The sequence below is a fragment of the Salmo trutta genome, chromosome 29, assembly GCF_901001165.1.
Source record: "Salmo trutta chromosome 29, fSalTru1.1, whole genome shotgun sequence".
Classification (NCBI taxonomy): Eukaryota; Metazoa; Chordata; class Actinopteri; order Salmoniformes; family Salmonidae; genus Salmo; species Salmo trutta.
This window is the reverse complement of record NC_042985.1, coordinates 8,451,230-8,468,969: the sequence shown is the minus strand read 5'-3', so window position 1 is coordinate 8,468,969 and position 17,740 is coordinate 8,451,230. Positions and strand designations below refer to the sequence as shown.

General features: G+C 41.9%; 1 protein-coding gene across 3 annotated transcripts; it reads left to right on the top strand.

Moving 5' to 3' along the window:
* The first annotated feature begins 10,378 nt into the window (after positions 1-10,378).
* LOC115166854 (guanylyl cyclase-activating protein 2) lies at positions 10,379-16,686 on the top strand. 3 transcript variants are annotated; one of them, XM_029720741.1, is made up of 7 exons: positions 10,379-11,034; positions 11,241-11,311; positions 11,528-11,641; positions 14,793-15,070; positions 15,203-15,352; positions 15,800-15,908; positions 16,204-16,686. In XM_029720741.1, the coding sequence occupies exons 3-7, from the start codon at positions 11,623-11,625 to the stop codon at positions 16,329-16,331; spliced, it is 684 nt and encodes a 227-aa protein (XP_029576601.1). In that variant the 5' UTR covers positions 10,379-11,034; positions 11,241-11,311; positions 11,528-11,622; the 3' UTR covers positions 16,332-16,686. The 3 variants fall into 3 exon arrangements, with proteins under 3 accessions (XP_029576601.1, XP_029576600.1, XP_029576599.1); XM_029720740.1 differs by having other exon boundaries at positions 10,379-11,299; XM_029720739.1 differs by having other exon boundaries at positions 10,379-11,311.
* Positions 16,687-17,740: the final 1,054 nt, after the last annotated feature.

Sequence of the window (17,740 nt, the reverse complement as noted above, 5' to 3'; positions counted from 1 at the left end):
TTCCCGAAATATCTTCTATTCCTACTTACAATAAAAGTGACTCCAAAATGACACAATGCATTATTCATCATTCAGTTCATATTGGGTAAAATATAACCCCAAACACACTGCAAATGCATTCAATAAGTGTGTAGAGTCAAAAGATTGATGTAGTCATTGAGTGAAAGGAATATGGGACCAAATACTAAACTTTTGACTACTTTAATACACTTTAAGTTAATTTGTCCAAATACTTATGACTTCCTCAAATGGGAGGACTTGACACGTAAAGTTAGCCCAGTTGCCGTCTCTGTTCAGCCATACATTCCACTCCTTGCTACTCCTGTGATTTGTCAAATGTGCAGTGGAGTGTTAGCTAAAAATACTGATACTCAGACTCTGTACTCGAGCATTTTGGATTTGAGATTAAATTATGAATACGAGGCGAGGCGACAGTACAGAATGTCACCTTTTTTAAGGGTATTTTCATACATATATGTTTTATCAAGAATATATAAAAGCTATCAATTGCAAAATGCTGGAGTGTAAAGCCACAATTCTTTTTCATTGCTTCACTGTCCAAATACTGTACATATATATGGAGGTGAGTGTAGGTCAATGTCTTCCATGTGGCTCAGTTGGTAGAGCATGGTGTGTGCAACGCCAGGGTTTTGGGTTTGATTCCCCCGGGGGGCCAGTACAAAAAAATGCATGAAATGTATGTATTCACTACTGTAAGTTGCTCTGGATGAGAGCATCTGCTAAATGATGTAAATGTAATCAAAGTTCTGATCTGTTTTTACACTTATAGGGAAATGTCAAAAATCTTCAGCAACACCCCAACGTCAACATATGTGAAAATGGCACATTTCTATGTTTTGTAGTAAAACATATTGAGAAAGATAAGTGTTTCCAATGACATCACCAGCCAATTAGTAGACAATTAGTAGGTAATGCCTACTAACAATTGGTCAAAATGACACGATGCACATTGATGATGTCATTGGAAACACTTATCTTCCTTTATCTTTTTAACAGCAAAACATTGAAACTCACTATTTTCATATATGTTGGCGTGATGCTAAAGATGATGCATATGAAGTTGAAAAATGCAGATTTTCACTGGGTATGACTAACATAAACAATAAAAAATTGTAATTTACCTACAGAAATGTTTAGTTTATGTGTTCTATCTGAAAGCCTATGGGTGGGTTTCCAGGACACAGATTACGTTTATTCCTGGATTAAGAAGCATGTCCATTTAAATTGCTTTTTAGTACAGGACTATGCCTAATCTGTTTCCGGGTAAACCTGCCCTATTTGTATCTATACTTTAAAGGAGCTGGTCCTTGCAAACAAAAGGGTGTGATTAATTTATGTTTGTAAGTGGCATATTTATTTTCTTTTGTCATTTGTGTCAGTAAAAAAAAACTACTGGCTAGCCTCAGAGACATACAAAGGATATTACGTTTTTTTGTGTACCTCCAAAACATATGATATGTACGAATGGTCTGGTTAATTAAAGGGCCAATCAGCAGTTTCAACATGCATGTTTGAATTGTGTCGAGGACAACTTTAGAATTTTAGCAAGTTAGCAACTTTAGCTAACCACAAGTGTTTTGCAACTACTTAGCATGTTAGCTAACCCTTCCCCTAACCCTAACCTTAACCATAGTAGCCTAACCTGCTATGTTAGTTAATCTAACCTGCTACATTAGGTCACCTAACCTGCTACGTTACTACACATAACCTGCAAGCTGCTATAGTTAGCCACAAATGCTAACACAGCAAGCAGCCTGGCCTCAGAGCAAGACATATGATAATATAAGTCCTCCAATTCGTATGATATTGTATGATGACTATTCCATTCGTAACATAACGTATCCAGGCCAAACTCTAGTGGATAATGGCGAATTTAGGCATATTTGAAATGGTGAAATTATGGCATGTGGTGGAATTTTATTTCCATGGCAATTTCCTACCATCTACTAGGGGCAATGCGAGAGCCTATATGTCTACTAGGTTCACGAGGAGCTAGGACGTTTGGGATGGGGTTGATGATGGGCTACAACAGGGATCTACAGGTCAGAGGATTGCAGGTTCAATCCCAGTGTTAAGGAAAGTGATTTGTAATATTTGTTTTGTTTTAACCCTTACCTTAACCACTGAAGCTAAAATTGTACATTAAGCTCTGTACTCCAGCATTTTGGATTTGAGATCAAATTATCAATACGAGGCGACAGTACAGAATGTCACCTTTTTTTTTAAGGGTATTTTCATACATATCTGTTTAATCAGGAATATATAAAAGCTATTTATGTATTCTGGACTTTCCATCTTGCTTGCAAACATTGGTTGAGTCAACATTGTACTAATGTTACTTTACTATACCACATCAACATGATCATGCTGCATCAACCATTAAAACCACTTTTCTGTCAATTTGACCCAGGTGTTTTGACACATCACTCATATATTAAGTAGCTCAAACATTGGTATGCCTATTAATAACATTGTCATGTCCTGACCAGTAAAAGGGGTTAATTGTCATTGTAGTTTGGTCAGGGCGTGGCAGGGGGTGTTTGTTTTGTGTGTTTCGGGGTTTTTGGTTTATGTTCTATATTTTCTATTTCTATGTGTTTATCTAGCTTTTCTAATTCTATGTTGTGTTTTTCAATGACCTCCAATTAGAGGCAGCTGGTTGTCGTTGTCTCTAATTGGAAGCCATATTTAAGTGTGTTCGTTTTCACTTGTGTTTGTGGGTGGTTGTTTCCTGTATAGTCTGTGCACCTTACGGGACTGTTTTTGTCGTTTGTTTTGTTTAAGTGTTTTTTCCTTCAATAAATAAGAAAATGATCAATATACCCACTGCATTTTGGTCCACTCCTTACGACAAACATTTTATTTATCGACAGGAGTGGAAGAAATCAGCCTGCTCGTTCATTGATAAGGTCACCAAACATTGCATTAATGATGAGCACAATAAAAGAAAGAGGGAATTTCTAATATGCCACCATGGCATAGGTTTGCAGGATAACTTATTTGGGGGGCAAAAATTAATGCGGCACTGACTCGCCCATGTGCGTAAGGCACATGCAGTTACAAGGTTGGTTTGAATAAACGGCAGGTGTTGGATCAAGGTCCACCTTTTTTGTATATTTGAGAGGGGTAGGAGGTAAAAAGAAAAGTACATTTACCACTAAAAACCCAGTTTGAAACCTCGGTACGTAACCTGTAAAAAACTAGTAGCAGGTTTAGCTGAACGGAGCTGTGTTTTTGCAGGTAAATTCCTTAACACCTCCATTGCAAACAGCTCCCATGGTTTAACCCCCCCATCAAGGAGAGTGACAGATTGTTACAGCGCATGCTGATGAGAATTATAGCAATCTATTCTTACAAAAATCTTGATCCTCCACTCTGCAACATGACTCAGAAACACTGATGGCTGGCCAAGATTGTTGTGACATTACTTTAAATGACAAGATAAGAATTAAATATATGAAGTACTTTTTTGTTGGTTGTTTCTGAAGTGCTCACAAAATATGCATCCTGTTTGCAAGAAGTTTGCACTTAAGTAATACTGAAAAAAATATGTCAAAGAAATTAACTTTTTGTCCTGTATACAAAGCGTTATGTTATGTTTAGGGAAAATCCAACACAACAAAAATCCAACACAACATATCACTGAGTAACACTTCATATTTTCAAGCATGGTGGTGGCTGCATCATGTCATTGTCATTGGCAAGGACTAGTGAGTTTTTTTGTTGTTGAAAGAAATGGAGTACAGCTAAGCACATGCAAAGTCCTAGAGGAAAACCTGGTTCAGTCTGCTTTCCAACAGACACTGGGGGGACTAATTCACCTTTCAGCATAACAAAAACCTGAAACACAAGGCCAAATCTACCACTAAACATTACATCTTCCTGAGTGGCCTAGTAACAGTTTTGATTTAAATCGGCTTGAAAATCTATGGTAAGACTTGAACATGTCTAGCAATGATGAACAACTGTCACACCATGATCTGTTTCACCTGTCTTTGTGAATGTTTCCACCCCCCTCCAGGTGTCGCCCATCTTCCCCATTATCTCGACAACAGCCGAGACACTTCCGAGCTGAACATCCCCACTCAGCACCTCTCCATTCAAATGGATGTTAGAGCGCTGGACGGGCGCTCTATTGGGCGGGTCACTCATAATACCACTCCCCTCAACCTACGGGTGTCAGGGAATCACAGCGAGACTATTTAATTTCTGCTCATCAAGTCTCCTCAGATTCAGTGGTTTTGGGATTCTCCTGGCTCCCTCCAGGTGTCGCCCATCTTCCCCATTATCTCGACAACAGCCGAGTCACTTCCGAGCTGAACATCCCCACTCAGCACTTCTCCATTCAAATGGATGTTAGAGCGCTGGACGGGCGCTCTATTGGGCGGGTCACTCATAATACCACTCCCCTCAACCTACGGGTGTCAGGGAATCACAGCGAGACTATTTAATTTCTGCTCATCAAGTCTCCTCAGATTCAGTGGTTTTGGGATTCTCCTGGCTCCAGCGACACAGTCACCTCATCAACTGGTCTATGTCATGGGCTGGAGTCCATTCTGCCACGCCCATTGTCTGAAGTCAGCGCAACCTGCCCGGGATGTTTTCCTGGGGGCTCGGAAGGTGCCCCGGATCTCTCCGCCATCCCCGCAGAGTACCAGAACCTCCAGGAGTTGTTCAGCAAGGCCCGGGCCACTTTGCTTGCGCCGCACTGACCCTATGATTGCGGGATTGACCTTCTCCCTAGCACCACACTGCCCCGGGGATGTCTGTACTCTGTCGGGACCGGAGACCAAGGCTATGAAGACCTACATTGGGGACTCCCTGGCTGCAGGATTTATTCGCCTGCGCAGGGTTCTTCTTCGTGGAGAAAAAGGACAAGACCGTGCATTGACTACTGGGGACTCAATGACATTACTGTTAACTTCTTATGGGCAGGTGGGACGGTAGCGTCCCACCTGGCCAACATCCGGTGAAATTGCAGAGCGCGAAATTCAAAAATACTAAATTCAAATATTTAACATTCTTGAAAATATATGTGTTATACATTAAAATAAAGCTTAACTTCTTGTTAATCCAGCCGCTGTGTCAGATTTCAAAAAGGCTTTACGGCAAGAGCAAACCATGAGATTATCTGAGGACAGCACCCGCATACAAACACATGAAAATCATATTTCAACCAGGCAGGTGCGCCACAAAAGTCAGAAATAGCGATATAATTAATGCCTTACCTTTGAAGATCTTCTGTTGGCACTCCAAAATGTCCCAGAAACATCACAAATGGTCCTTTTGTTCGATAATGTCCTTCTTTATGTCCCAAAAATATCCATTTATTTGGCGCGTTTGATTCAGAAATACACCGGTTTCAACTCGCCCAACATGCCTTCAAAGTATCTAATAAGTTACCTGTAAACTTGGTCCAAACATTTCAAACAACGTTCCTAATCCAACCTCAGGTACCCTAAAACGTAAATAATCGATAAAATTTAAGACGGAATAAACTGTTTCTAATACCAGAGAAAAACAACGTGAAGCTCGCTCCAGTTCACGCGCACCAAAACAGTAGAGTCCACCTGGAGTAACACTTACAATGAATAGGACTACTTCTTCATTTCTCAAAAGAAAAACATTGAACAATTTCTAAAGACTGTTGACATCTAGGGGAAGCCATAGGAACTGCAACCAGGTTCCTATTAATAAGGGAATCCCATAGAAAACCATTGGAAAATCCAATGACCTCAATCCAATGACGCCCCTGCTGTGTTCCAGGCTCTGGTAAATGATGTTCTCCGTGACATGTTGAACCATTGAAAAATGTTGAAAATCCTGCATAATATCCTCTCCCTGTATGAGGAAGTGCACCAGGCTAGGCTAGAAGCTGCAGGTCATTTTAGGTAAAATGTAGTATGGGTGAGTGAATGTGAATAACAGCCTGAATGAATGTGAATTAAAGCCTGAATGAGTAAAGTCTCCCTGTGTTGTGGAAGTGTATCGTGTTAGGCTAAAACTGCAGGTCGTTTTAGGAAAGACGTAGTGTGTAAGAGTGTGTGTGGATGTTGCCTGTCCTGAGTGAGGGGGATTGCGCAATCTTCCAGTGATATCAATTGAGTGTGGTTTGGTAAGAGGGGTGCATCTAGTCCTTACTAGGAAAGGGGAATGTAAATGATTAATGGAACTGTGTAAAGATAGGAGATTGACAAAATAGTATGTTGAATAGCTATCATTGCATACAGAGGAATGATTAAACAAGTGTTAAACAAGGAGTATAAAGTATATACTGGGGTAGAGGAGTATAAAATACAGAGAAACATAGCTATATTATACGGTTGAAATACTTTAGTAGCATTGTTGGGATATCAGTTTATGAGGACTCATGCCACATGGATTGGTAACTGGTAACTGGGAGACTGATGGGAGTACAGGGGATATGGTTATTCAAATGTCACAAATTATGTTGTCAGGAAATAACCCATGTGTTGCAGTGTGTATATCCTCAGGTGAAAACACTATGACAGAGGAAGCGGAGCTAAAGAGAGAGAGACTAGATTCCACTATAGACATACATGCAGATGGGTTAATCTAGGATCTACTTGCTTTATTGGTTAACTTACCATATTGTTAATACTGTTATGTTTTGTGTTTTTCATTGCTTTGCAAGTCTTATGCTATCACTCTCTTAGGAATCAGAAGGAGAAAGTGGAGAAACTAAAAGCAGCTCAGCTGAAGTGAAGGAAGTCACCAGTATCAGCTGGAATGGCATTTTGTTGTGTGATGAGAGATGGAAATAAGATGGTGCATGGTGTAATCATAGAACAGAGGCCATAAGTCTCTGAGTTTGAAAACCTCATGGAAACATCATGAACTAGGACCAGAGGTTCCACGTCCGGTAATCCCAGGGGACCAGGACTACATCTGAGTGTTCCAGAGGAAGTGGAACAAGCCAAGGCGAGAGGGTCCCTACAGAGTGGTCTTAGCGACACCAACAGTCGTCCAGGTGAAAGGAAGCAACATCTGGTACCATCTAAACCACTGCACCAGAGTCCCGGCGGGGAGAAGGAGGTGACCACCAAGCCATGAGGATGATAATAAACCAGGCGGGTGTCCGGAGGGAACGGGAGCAGAGGAGGTCAGTGCACCAGGTAGGAGCCAAGATGTCGATGCGCCAGGCAGGAGCCAGGAAGAAGCCGAAGGAGAGGCGGATCAAGGAGCATCTTCTAACAGCCAACAAATGCTCTTGTCTGAATATCCAGAGAGTCCAGGGATGGGGAGGAGTGACATGCCTGTTGCTCCTGATGACATATCTACTCTGGCAGATACCCCTGACAGAGGCGCTGTCCGAGGGGACGGAGAAACAACGACAGGAGAATGGGAAGGAGACTTTCTTACCATCGACTTTTCTGCCCTCACATGGTCTTTCTAACAGAGTGAAAACCAGGACAGATGAAGAACGGTAGAATGGCCTTGACAGCAACAGCAACAAACCTAGAAGAAAATGTAAACTCACCTCCCACATCCACTAGTACGCCAACTAAGACAATGGCAAAATCACAAGAAAGTGGGTTGATGCAGAAAATCTGGACATCTGTTACCAACTGGTGTAGCCACAATGAAGAAACTACCCCAGAATCAAAAATTGACCAAAAATGTTGAAAAGCAATAACAAATGGCTGGTATAAGTGGGCTCAGTGGGGCCAGCCAAAATGTATACACATAGTATAACAAAGTATAACCATGTACTCAATGTAACAGTTGCTGAATGATAAATGATGTTAGACCTTCTGAATATCTTTTCACCTAGACATGTATGTGACATAGAGTTTGCCCTCAATCTCTAACAGGATTTTCATTTATGTCAAAAATAGTTGTTAGAGAGGTGTCTGTGAGGAAGGGCAATATGTTTAGGTATCATATTGAGAATGACATAAGGGTTTAGTTTATTGATTTTATTGTTTACTATTTTTCTTGTATTCAACTGAGATAACCTGACTCAACCAGTGTGAATGAGTAACTCAAGCTAAGATTGTTAAAATGAATAAGAGGTAGATTGCGTCAATAACATTACAGAAGGTGCTCTGGTTCTCATTTATGCTGGGAAATTATGTTTTTTGGAACTATGTCCCATAGGGGGGATTATGTGGGAGGATTTTCCAGTCATCTGGTGATTCTTAGTAAATATACTGTTCTCTTTGAAGTAGAAAGGATTATCGATATAAGTTTAAATATTAGACATGTGTAAGCAGAATGAAGGCTGAAGCCCATGTGAGTGTACAAAGCTGGATCAACATCGAATTGACCATTGGACATGTAAAAGAACGTAAGCAAAATCTGTGTGGATTAGGCAAGGTAAACCAACAAGACGTGTCTGGTCTGGTCCATGTAAATCATACATAGACAACATCGGCCTGAACTTGTGAAGACCTTTGGATAGGAACATTAGCTAATCAGTGATAGGCAACAGTAGGAGTATGCATGTCACTCCACCAATAGAATCTATGCCCCAATGTCTGAGCCAATAAGAGAATGGAAACTTTGTAAGACAACAAGATTCGTAAAGTGGAGTGATGACGTTATGTAAGGATAAGACTGTATAATTGCCAAGTACTAAGAAAGAAGAGTTGGTTCTTCCATGTAATTGCTCAGCTTTGTTACTCTCTGTAATAAAGTATTTTTGAATTCACAAACTCCGGTATCTGAGAAGTATTTTATTCAATATTTTCCACAACACTGTCCACTCCGCGGACCTGGAGTGGGCCCATTCCTCCAGGCTTGCCTGCCACCCGGGCTCCAGTTGGACCCTGGCCTTTGTGCGACAATGCTTTTGGCGGCCTACTATGGTTCCAGATGTCGCAGCATTTGTCGCCGCTTGCACGGTCTGTGCTCAGAACAAGACTCCTCGGCAAGCTCCGGCTGGTCTTATTTAACTTCTTGAGGCTACCTGGGACGTTAGCGTTCCCCCCGTGGCGCACCCTATCAACTGCAGGTGCATTTCAAGAGCGGCAAATTTGAAACCAAATAAATGTACAAATTCAAATTTCTCAAACATACAACTAACTTACAGCCTTTGAAAGATAAACATCTTCTTAATCTAACCACGTTTACCGATTTCAAAAAGGTTTTACGGGGAAAGCATAAAGTTAGGTTATGTTAGGAGAGTACATTGACAATAGCTGTGTGCAATGCATTGTCGATTCAAAGACATGCGTCACCAAAACCATACAATCAGCTAAAATTATGCACTAACCTTTTACAATCTCCATCAGATGACACTCCTAGGACATTTTGTTAGACAATGCATGCATTTTTAGTTCTATCAAGTTCATATTTATATCTAAAAACAGTGTTTTACTATGGCGTTGATGTTCAGGAAATCGTTTCCCTCCAATACCGGCAGTCAAGTCATGACGACAAAATAATTAATTAATATTAGAAAACATTGCTAAAATATTATATTGTCATTCAAAGAATTATAGATTTACATCTCTTGAACGCAATGGACTTGTCAGATTTTAAATTAACCTTACTGGGAAATCACACTTTGCAATAATCTGAGCACTGCGCCAGAAAAATACGCATCGCGACACAGACTAACCGCCATGTTGGAGGAATCTAAAATCGAAAATACTATATAAATAATCCATTACCTTTGATTCTCTTCATCAGATGTCACTTCCAAAGAGTCCCAGGTCCATAACGAATGTAGTTTTGTTCAAAAAAGCTCATCATTTATGTCGAAAAACCTCCGTGTTGTAGCGCATGATCTAAGCCAGCCGGACTTCACTTCACTTCAAGAACGGAAAAAATATATTTCCGTTCGTTCAAACATGTCAAACGTTGTATCGCATAAATCATTAGGGCCTTTTTTAACCAGAACATGAATAAAATTCAAGGCGGACCATTGGGTTTTCTTTTAAAACGTTTCGGAATGAGAGTACCCACCATCAAATCGCGCGCCAGGGTGAATGATGGACCATCACGTTCCATGGCTCTTATTCGGTCAGATCTCACTGTAGAACACTCAAAACACTTTGTAAAGGCTGGGGACATCTTGTGGAAGCAATAGGAAGTGCCAGAATATACCTCACCCCCTTTGTTTTTCAATGGCATAGGCTCAAAGTCAATTCAACACATCAGGTATCCACTTCCTGTCAGAATCTGTCTCAGGGTTTTGCCTGCCAAATGAGTTCTGTTATACTCACAGACACCATTCAAACAGTTTTTGAAACTTTAGGGTGTTTTCTATCCATATATAATAAGTATATGCATATTGTAGTTACTGGGTAGGTGTAGGAGGCATTTAAAAATGGGCACATATTTTTTCAAAAATTCTCAATACTGCCCCCTATACCCTAACAGGTTAACCACTGCCTGTCCCTCACCATCCCTGGTCCCACATATTCCTGGATTGTGTCACAGGTCTCCCCCCATCTGAGGGCAACACTGCCATCCTGACTGTGGTCGACCGGTTTTCCAAAGCCGCCCACTTCATTCTTCTTCCCAAACTACCCTTGGCCAAGAAGATGGCCCAGCTCATGGTGCAGGACGTCTTCCGGATCCCTGGACTGCCCACGTGGATATGATCTCCTACTGAGGTCCTCAGTTCTGGAAGGCCTTCTGCACCCTCATTGGGTCATCGGCCAGCCTGTCCTCTGGGTTCCACACCCAGTCCAAAGGCCAGTCGGGGGTGCCAACCAAGACCTCGAGACTACTCTGCGCTGCCTGGTCTCCGTCAACCCCACCACCTGGAGCCAGCAGCTTGTCTGGGTGGAATACACCCGCAACACCCTTCTCTGCTCTGCCACGGGCCTATCGCCCTTGGAGTGTTCCCTGGGGTATCAGCTCCCGCTCTTCCCCGAGTAGGAAGAAGAGGTCGGCATACCTTCTGCCCAGATGTTTTCCCGCCGCTGTCATCATACCTGGAGGAGAGCCCGGTCAGCCCTCCTCAAGACCACCTGCAGGTATTGATGACAAGCGGATCGCCATCGGACCCCGGCTCCCTGGTATCATCTCGGGCAGAAGGTATGGCTATCCAACCAGGATCTGCCCCTCCGGGTGGAATCCCGCAAACTCTCCCCCCGGTTTATCGGCCCGTTTCCCATCTCCAAAATTATTAGCCCCTCTGCTGTTCGTCTTCTGTTTCCCCGTACCGTTTGCATACATCCCACCTTTCATGTATCCAGAGTTAAACCCATGGCTCACAGCCCTTTGTCTCCTGTCCCCGCCAGGGACATCCTGGACCCAGGCCTCATCTCGGATTTCCAATGCTGACACCCCGGTCAACCAGGTATGCAACCAGGTATGCGCCCTAGGGGGGGTACTGTCACACCCTGATCTGTTTCACCTGTCTTTGTGATTGTCTCCACCCCCCTCCAGGTGTCACCCATCTTCCCCATTATCCCCTGTGTATTTATACCTGTGTACTTTGTTGGTCTGTTGCCAGTTCGTTTTGTTTCTACAAGCCTACCAGTGTTTTCCCCTCCGTTCATGTCTCTTGATTGTTCCTGTTTTCTAGTTTTCCCGGTGTTGACCTTATCTGCCTGCCCTGACCCTGAGCCTGCATGCCGTCCTGTACCTTTGCCCAACCTTACTGGATTACTGGTGATGTAAATGCACATTCAAGAGCGAGGTAATTGATATTACAGAACAATGGTTTAGAATCTGAGGGGTTGGCCCAAACTATTTGGCTGGGATTCATTCTAGTGCTGTGAAAGCGTCTTGCCCACTGCGCACTGAACTTCCTCCAATGCACCTTTGAAATTTCCCTGATGGCACACAGGCTCTGCATCATTTCACATGGGTACATTTCTGTTTTCAAATGTCAAGAATCTAGGCTTACTGTACAGCAGCATCTTGTACGCACTGCCAATCTAGACTTAAAGGGGCAGTTTGGGATTTTGCTTCAGCCCAGCGGCAACCCCGATACTTAAACTGGGGGATGGGACTGTATACTGTAAGTGTAACAGATTTCAAATGTAGAGTAATGGATACAAGGGCTGACAGTCAATGAGAGCAACATGACAGCTTTTGCCATATTCTGAAGCTATACATTGTTTGTTTACGAAGACATTGTTAACCCGATCATAACCCCCCCCAACATTTTGTTTTTACTCTGTTGTTTTTAAATCAAAAATCAAATCAAACTTTGTCACATGCACCAAATACAACAAGTGTAGATCTTACCATGTAAGTAAGCATTTCATGCCAAATAAAGTTTGATTTGATTTTTGATTTATAAACAAAGAAGTATTTCAATTTTTTTTTTTTTTTACAAAAAAGCACACGTAGCCTACATATTAATACATACACACAAACAATCTTGGTCAAATAAGAGTTAGTAAGGACAAGGACACAGCAGGCAAGGTCAGAGTTTCTCAACCTATTTGTGCCAGGGACCTGAACGCTATCCCGCTGGGCACAAACTGGGCACAAACAGTTCAACAAACATTTTATGTGATAATGTTGAATCTACATAGAAATCTGATTGGATTTGCAAAAAGTCATCCACATAAGGACTTTCATTTATTTTCTTTTGTTTTTTTCACGCAACTTTTTACTTTTAGGCTACTACGCTGTGCCTTTGAGGTGAAATGGTAGCCTGGTCCCAGATCTGTTTGTGTTGTTTTGCCAACTATGTTCAGAGGTAGTCATAGAGAATGAATAGGCAAAATGTGGTTTAGGGGGTATGACTTTGAAATTCCACAGTAAATTAAAGTAATTTTACTAATGAATATGCCTTAGATATACTTTAATGAGATTTGGACTAATGGCTTACTTTATCCACACCTTACCTCATTATTCCAATATAGATTCCTGCCAGCCTGCCACTGTGAAATGAACGGTATTGTACCAATTATAAAATGGATAACAAACAACCTTTGAATATAGCCTAGCGGTTAAGAGTGTTGGGCTAGTAACCGAAAAGGCCGCTGGTTTGAATCCCCTAGCCAACTAGGTAATAAAAATGTTGGGTGAAAAAAATCTGAAGTTGCCTTACGTTGACACCTTTTTGCAAATCTAATTAGTTTCCCACATTCTTTCAACGTCATCAGATTACAATTTTTGGTTGAAATTACATGCGAACAACTTTAATGCAAAAAGTTTTTGCCCAGTGGGAGGTGCTTTTATAGGCTTCCCTTATTATGGACTGACCCACTGGAAAATATACAGGGTCGGATTCACTAGGCACGAAACTGAAAAAAACTGTTTGAAACTGGGAGGTACTATATGAGCTCGTTTTGCTACAGTGTGCCCTAATGAATAGGACCCAGGTTTGCTTTATATTTTCTTTAGCTCAGTGTAGCATAGCCTGATGCATTAGCCTTGCAGCGCCACAATCCCATTAGGGAGCTTGATATACCAGTCTTCCATCTACAAATCTAGCTTGGCCGAGAGCCTCTTAGCTTCACCCGGGGAGACATCCAGTCCAAGAAAAACAACATTGAGACTGTTTAAGGAATAAGGACAGACATGGAGCTCAATCTGGCCATGGCCCAGTAAGTGCATCTCAGTTCAAGGTGAAAAGGCCCTACGTTACAGCTTTGACGTGGATTACGACATGTTGTGCAATTTACAGTCAAATCAATGTCAGAATGTTTTGTATAGCATATGAGGTCCCTAGCTTGGGTATCTAGCCTACCTGACTGTTTCAGCATTCAGACACATTACATTGTCTTGACAGCAGCTAATGGGGCTCCATAATAAATACAAATACAAATTCCAGAAAACAACTTCAAAATGTGTGTGTGCCCACCGGATGTAAATGACTATCAACATTGTTGTTCTATGGCTGGCCTAGGTTGTATTCATTAGGGCATACTGTAGTTGACGTAGCAAAGTGTTTTACAACAGAAAATGAAAAAAAGCTTTTCTTATTGGACAAGTTCAGGCAGTCCCTCCCTGTTTCAATCTGTTTTGTTCCCTTTGGTGCCCAATGAAAATGACCCTGGCGGGTTGTGAAAGGCCTGGCATTCACTCACCTAATTGACTTCTCTGTTATGTTAAGATGGTCTGTTCTGAGAAGATTTGCGGGCATCAAGCTGGGAACCCCTTTAAGGACAATTGCTTTCGATGTGAAATGCTTACATGGCAGTAATGAATGTCCTCTGGCATAAGCCATGGACCATTGGCTATGGACGATTCCTTCATAGTGATTGGTTGATCAGCAGCTCCATGGTTCCACAGTGAAAGACTGTGAAGAATTAACCACAGGATGAGAATCACATACTGAGGGACTTTACCAGACAAATTAGCTTGGTCTGAGGGGCTTTGTGTTTTCTATTGATTCAATTGCTGTGCTGTCATGACAGTCTTGACAGCTTATAAATAGAATCAGTAGAAAGAATGAGATGGGGTGGTACAGCCTCATTAAATAGTATTTTCAGTCTATCATGGGTACTAGATTGAGTTTTATTTGTTTTAATGAATTCCATTTCAGATTAATTAAAGCATTTGGGGAGTTGTATGATCATTTGAATTGAGGAGAGAGTGTCTAGGTCGGCATTACCTTGAATAATGTTCAGGACAAGCTGACATGAGGGTATATACAGGGACTATAGGCTAGGGTACCATACGTTTTTATCAATTAACAACCCTTGGGGCCTGGGGAAACCTGTCTGACATAATTCCTGTTCTAAAGCTGCTCCAAGTCACCTGACTGGAACATTAGTGAAGCCTCTGTGTCCAACCTCTTATCAGTTCAAGTGCTTTCATGATCGAGTCCTTCCTAATTACTGACACCAACTCGGGAGCCCCTCCTGTTTGTTAATGACCTCTTTTAGTAGGCCTACTGCAGAGACTCAGCACCAAGGAGTTTCAGAACAGAGGACAGCGCTCCCCCAACCACCTGCCCGCCAACATGGGACAGACGCACCACACGGAGCAGAATGACCCGGAGATCGATGTCAAGGCGCTCCAGGACATGTACAAAAAGTTTGTGACGGAGTGCCCGAGCGGTGTTTTATTTATCCACGAGTTCAAGCGTTTTTTTGGCGTCGACCCAACTGGGGAAGTCTCTGAGTATGCGGAGAGCATGTTTCGAGCTTTTGACAAGAATGGGGTGAGATAGCCTATTGTATGCTGTATGTTTGTGAGTTTATAGTTTTCTATATCCTTGCAAATGAACACAGGCACCGTTTTTCAAAGTTTGGGGAAAAAAAGTATTGTTTTCAATTTGTCTATGTCTTTTCAGGATAACACCATTGATTTTCTGGAGTTTGTGGCAGCCTTGAATCTGGTTTTCCGGGGGGACTTGGAGCACAAATTACGCTGGTCATTTAAAGTATACGACAAGGACGGCAACGGCTATGTAGATAGGACAGAACTGCGAGCTATTATTGATGTAAGCACCCAGTGAAGGTCGCCCGAGGATTCCACAAGGTCACTACGGTGTCTAGTGATTAAATTATCCAAGGGTCTTATGAGAGAGTCTTCTACAGTGATGATAAATAAGCCGTAGCAGACAATCAGTTGATCAGTTAAAACTTTCTGTTCAGATGGCTAACTTTTAACAATTCTGATGAGCCAATTCTGTGTGTGTGTATGTGTGTGTGTAGGCTACTTTTGGCATGAGGTGTGGTTTAAATTACAAATCTAAAACAACTTTGATGTGTAAAAACATTAAGTGTGAATGCACACCTGCAAACAGGTGCTATTGATGTAAGTTAGGCCTAACAATAGTAAAGGTTTTTAGGCCCTCTTACTTTGTGAATGATCTTGGCCCAAATAATTTATAACCATAGACTGTATGTATTGGTTACACACTGTTCCTTCTTAATTTCCCCCCTAGAGTATATATCGATTAAAGACGACGTCCAAAAGAGAGCAGGAGGGTATGCAGCTGTCGGTGAATGAAGTGTGTGAAAGAATACTGAAGACTGTGGATGTGGACAATGACGGTAGGTGCATACTCAGTCTGAATGTTTACATTATGTGCAGTATTGGGGGCAAATTCAGCAGAGCCCAATATTGTGGAACAAACAGATATGTTTTGAAATCCCTCTTGTTTTCTTCTACATGTAGTCATGTCAGCTCTATTCATTACATGTTTATCTGCAATGTTCCACAACGTTTTCCTACTGAACGTGGCCCTGGTCTGCTTGTCCAGGTGTGCTGTAGGCCTGCACAGAAACTTCCAGTCTGTCTGTCTGCCTTGTTTTCTGGACAACCTTTCTGTTGTGATGGCCCATACAGGTCACATCACCCTGGAGGAGTTCATCAAGGGGGCCCAGGGAGACCCATGGATCATGAACATGCTCCAACTGGACATGAACCCTTATGGCTGGGTGCTGGAACAGAGAAGGAAGAGCGCGCACTTTTAAAATGACTGGAAAGACAAAAGCATCTTCATTTAACATTTTTCTTTCTTTCCCCCCCTTTTTTTTCTTAAACTAAATTAGGTTCCAAATCAATTGCACATAATAGGAAAAAGCACATTGCAGATTCATTCGGATTGTTTAAGCTAGTTTTAATTATAAGGACAGGAATGGTTGTCGATTACCTTCCATAAATTCCATGAGATGAACAGCTTGTTCATTCTGAGTGAACCTGCAGTGCAGTTTTTCTTTATCTGTAGATGATTTAATTGGGGCCTTAAAACAATGTCAGTTCCACTTTAACTACTTTGCAGATATGAAACAAACAGACAATCATAATATCAATACAAAATATAAAATTCCCAGAGCATGCTACAAAACCAACTTAATAAGAGGTTTTAAAAATAGGTTCTATTTCACTCAAAATTCCATGACATACAGTAAGGCATTGTTGGGAGAATAGATGGATGCAGTTCAATGCATGAATAATATAATTCACCAATACATCGCATTCGGAAAGTATTCAGACCTTGACTTTTTCCACATTTTGTTACGTTACAGCCTTATTCTAAAATGGATTCAATCGTTTTTTCCCCTCATCAATCTACACACAATACCCCATAATGACAAAGCAAAAACAGGTTTTTAGAAATGTTAGCAAATGTATTAAAAATTTTAAAAATGAAATATAACATTTACATAAGTATTCAGACCTTTACTCAGTACTTTGTTGAAGCACCTTTGGCAGTGATTACAGCCTTGAGTCTTCTTGGGTATGACGCTACACGCTTCGCACACCTGTATTTGGCAAGTTTCTCCCATTCTTCTATGCAGATCCTCTGTCAGGTTGGAATAAGGAGCAGAGCTGCACAGCTATTTTCAGGTCTCTCCAGAAATGTTAGATTGGGTTCAAGTCCGGGCTCTGACTGGGCCACTCAAGGAAATTCAGACACTTGTCCCGAAGCCACTCCCGCATTGTCTTGGCTTTGTGCTTAGGCGCCTTGTCCTGTTGGAAGGTGAACCTTCACCCCAGTCTGAGGTCCTGAGCACTCTGGAAAAGGTGTTCATCAAGGATCTCTCTGTACTTTGCTCCGTTCATCTTTCCTGCAATCCTGACTAGTCTCCCAGTCCCTGCCGCTGAAAAACATCCCCACAGCATGATGCTGCCACCACCATGCTTCACCTTAGGGATGGTGCCAGGTTTCCTCCAAATGTGACGCTTGGCATTCAGGCTAAAGAGTTCAATCTTGGTTTCATCAGACCAGAGAATCTTGTTTCTCATGGTCTGAGAGTTCTTTAGGTGCCTTTTGGCAAACTCCAAGCGGGCTGTCATGTGTCTTTTACTGTGGAGAGGCTTCCATCTGGCCACTCTACCATAAAGGCCTGATTGGTGAAGTGTTGCAGAGATGGTTGTC

What these genes read in the sequence shown, in the direction of transcription:
- LOC115166854 (XM_029720741.1), top strand. An exon ending in GAGCTTTTGACAAGAATGGG is followed by an intron (nt 15,071 to 15,202) that starts GTGAGATAGCCT and finishes ATGTCTTTTCAG; the next exon opens with GATAACACCATTGATTTTCT. An exon ending in TGTGGATGTGGACAATGACG is followed by an intron (nt 15,909 to 16,203) that starts GTAGGTGCATAC and finishes TGGCCCATACAG; the next exon opens with GTCACATCACCCTGGAGGAG.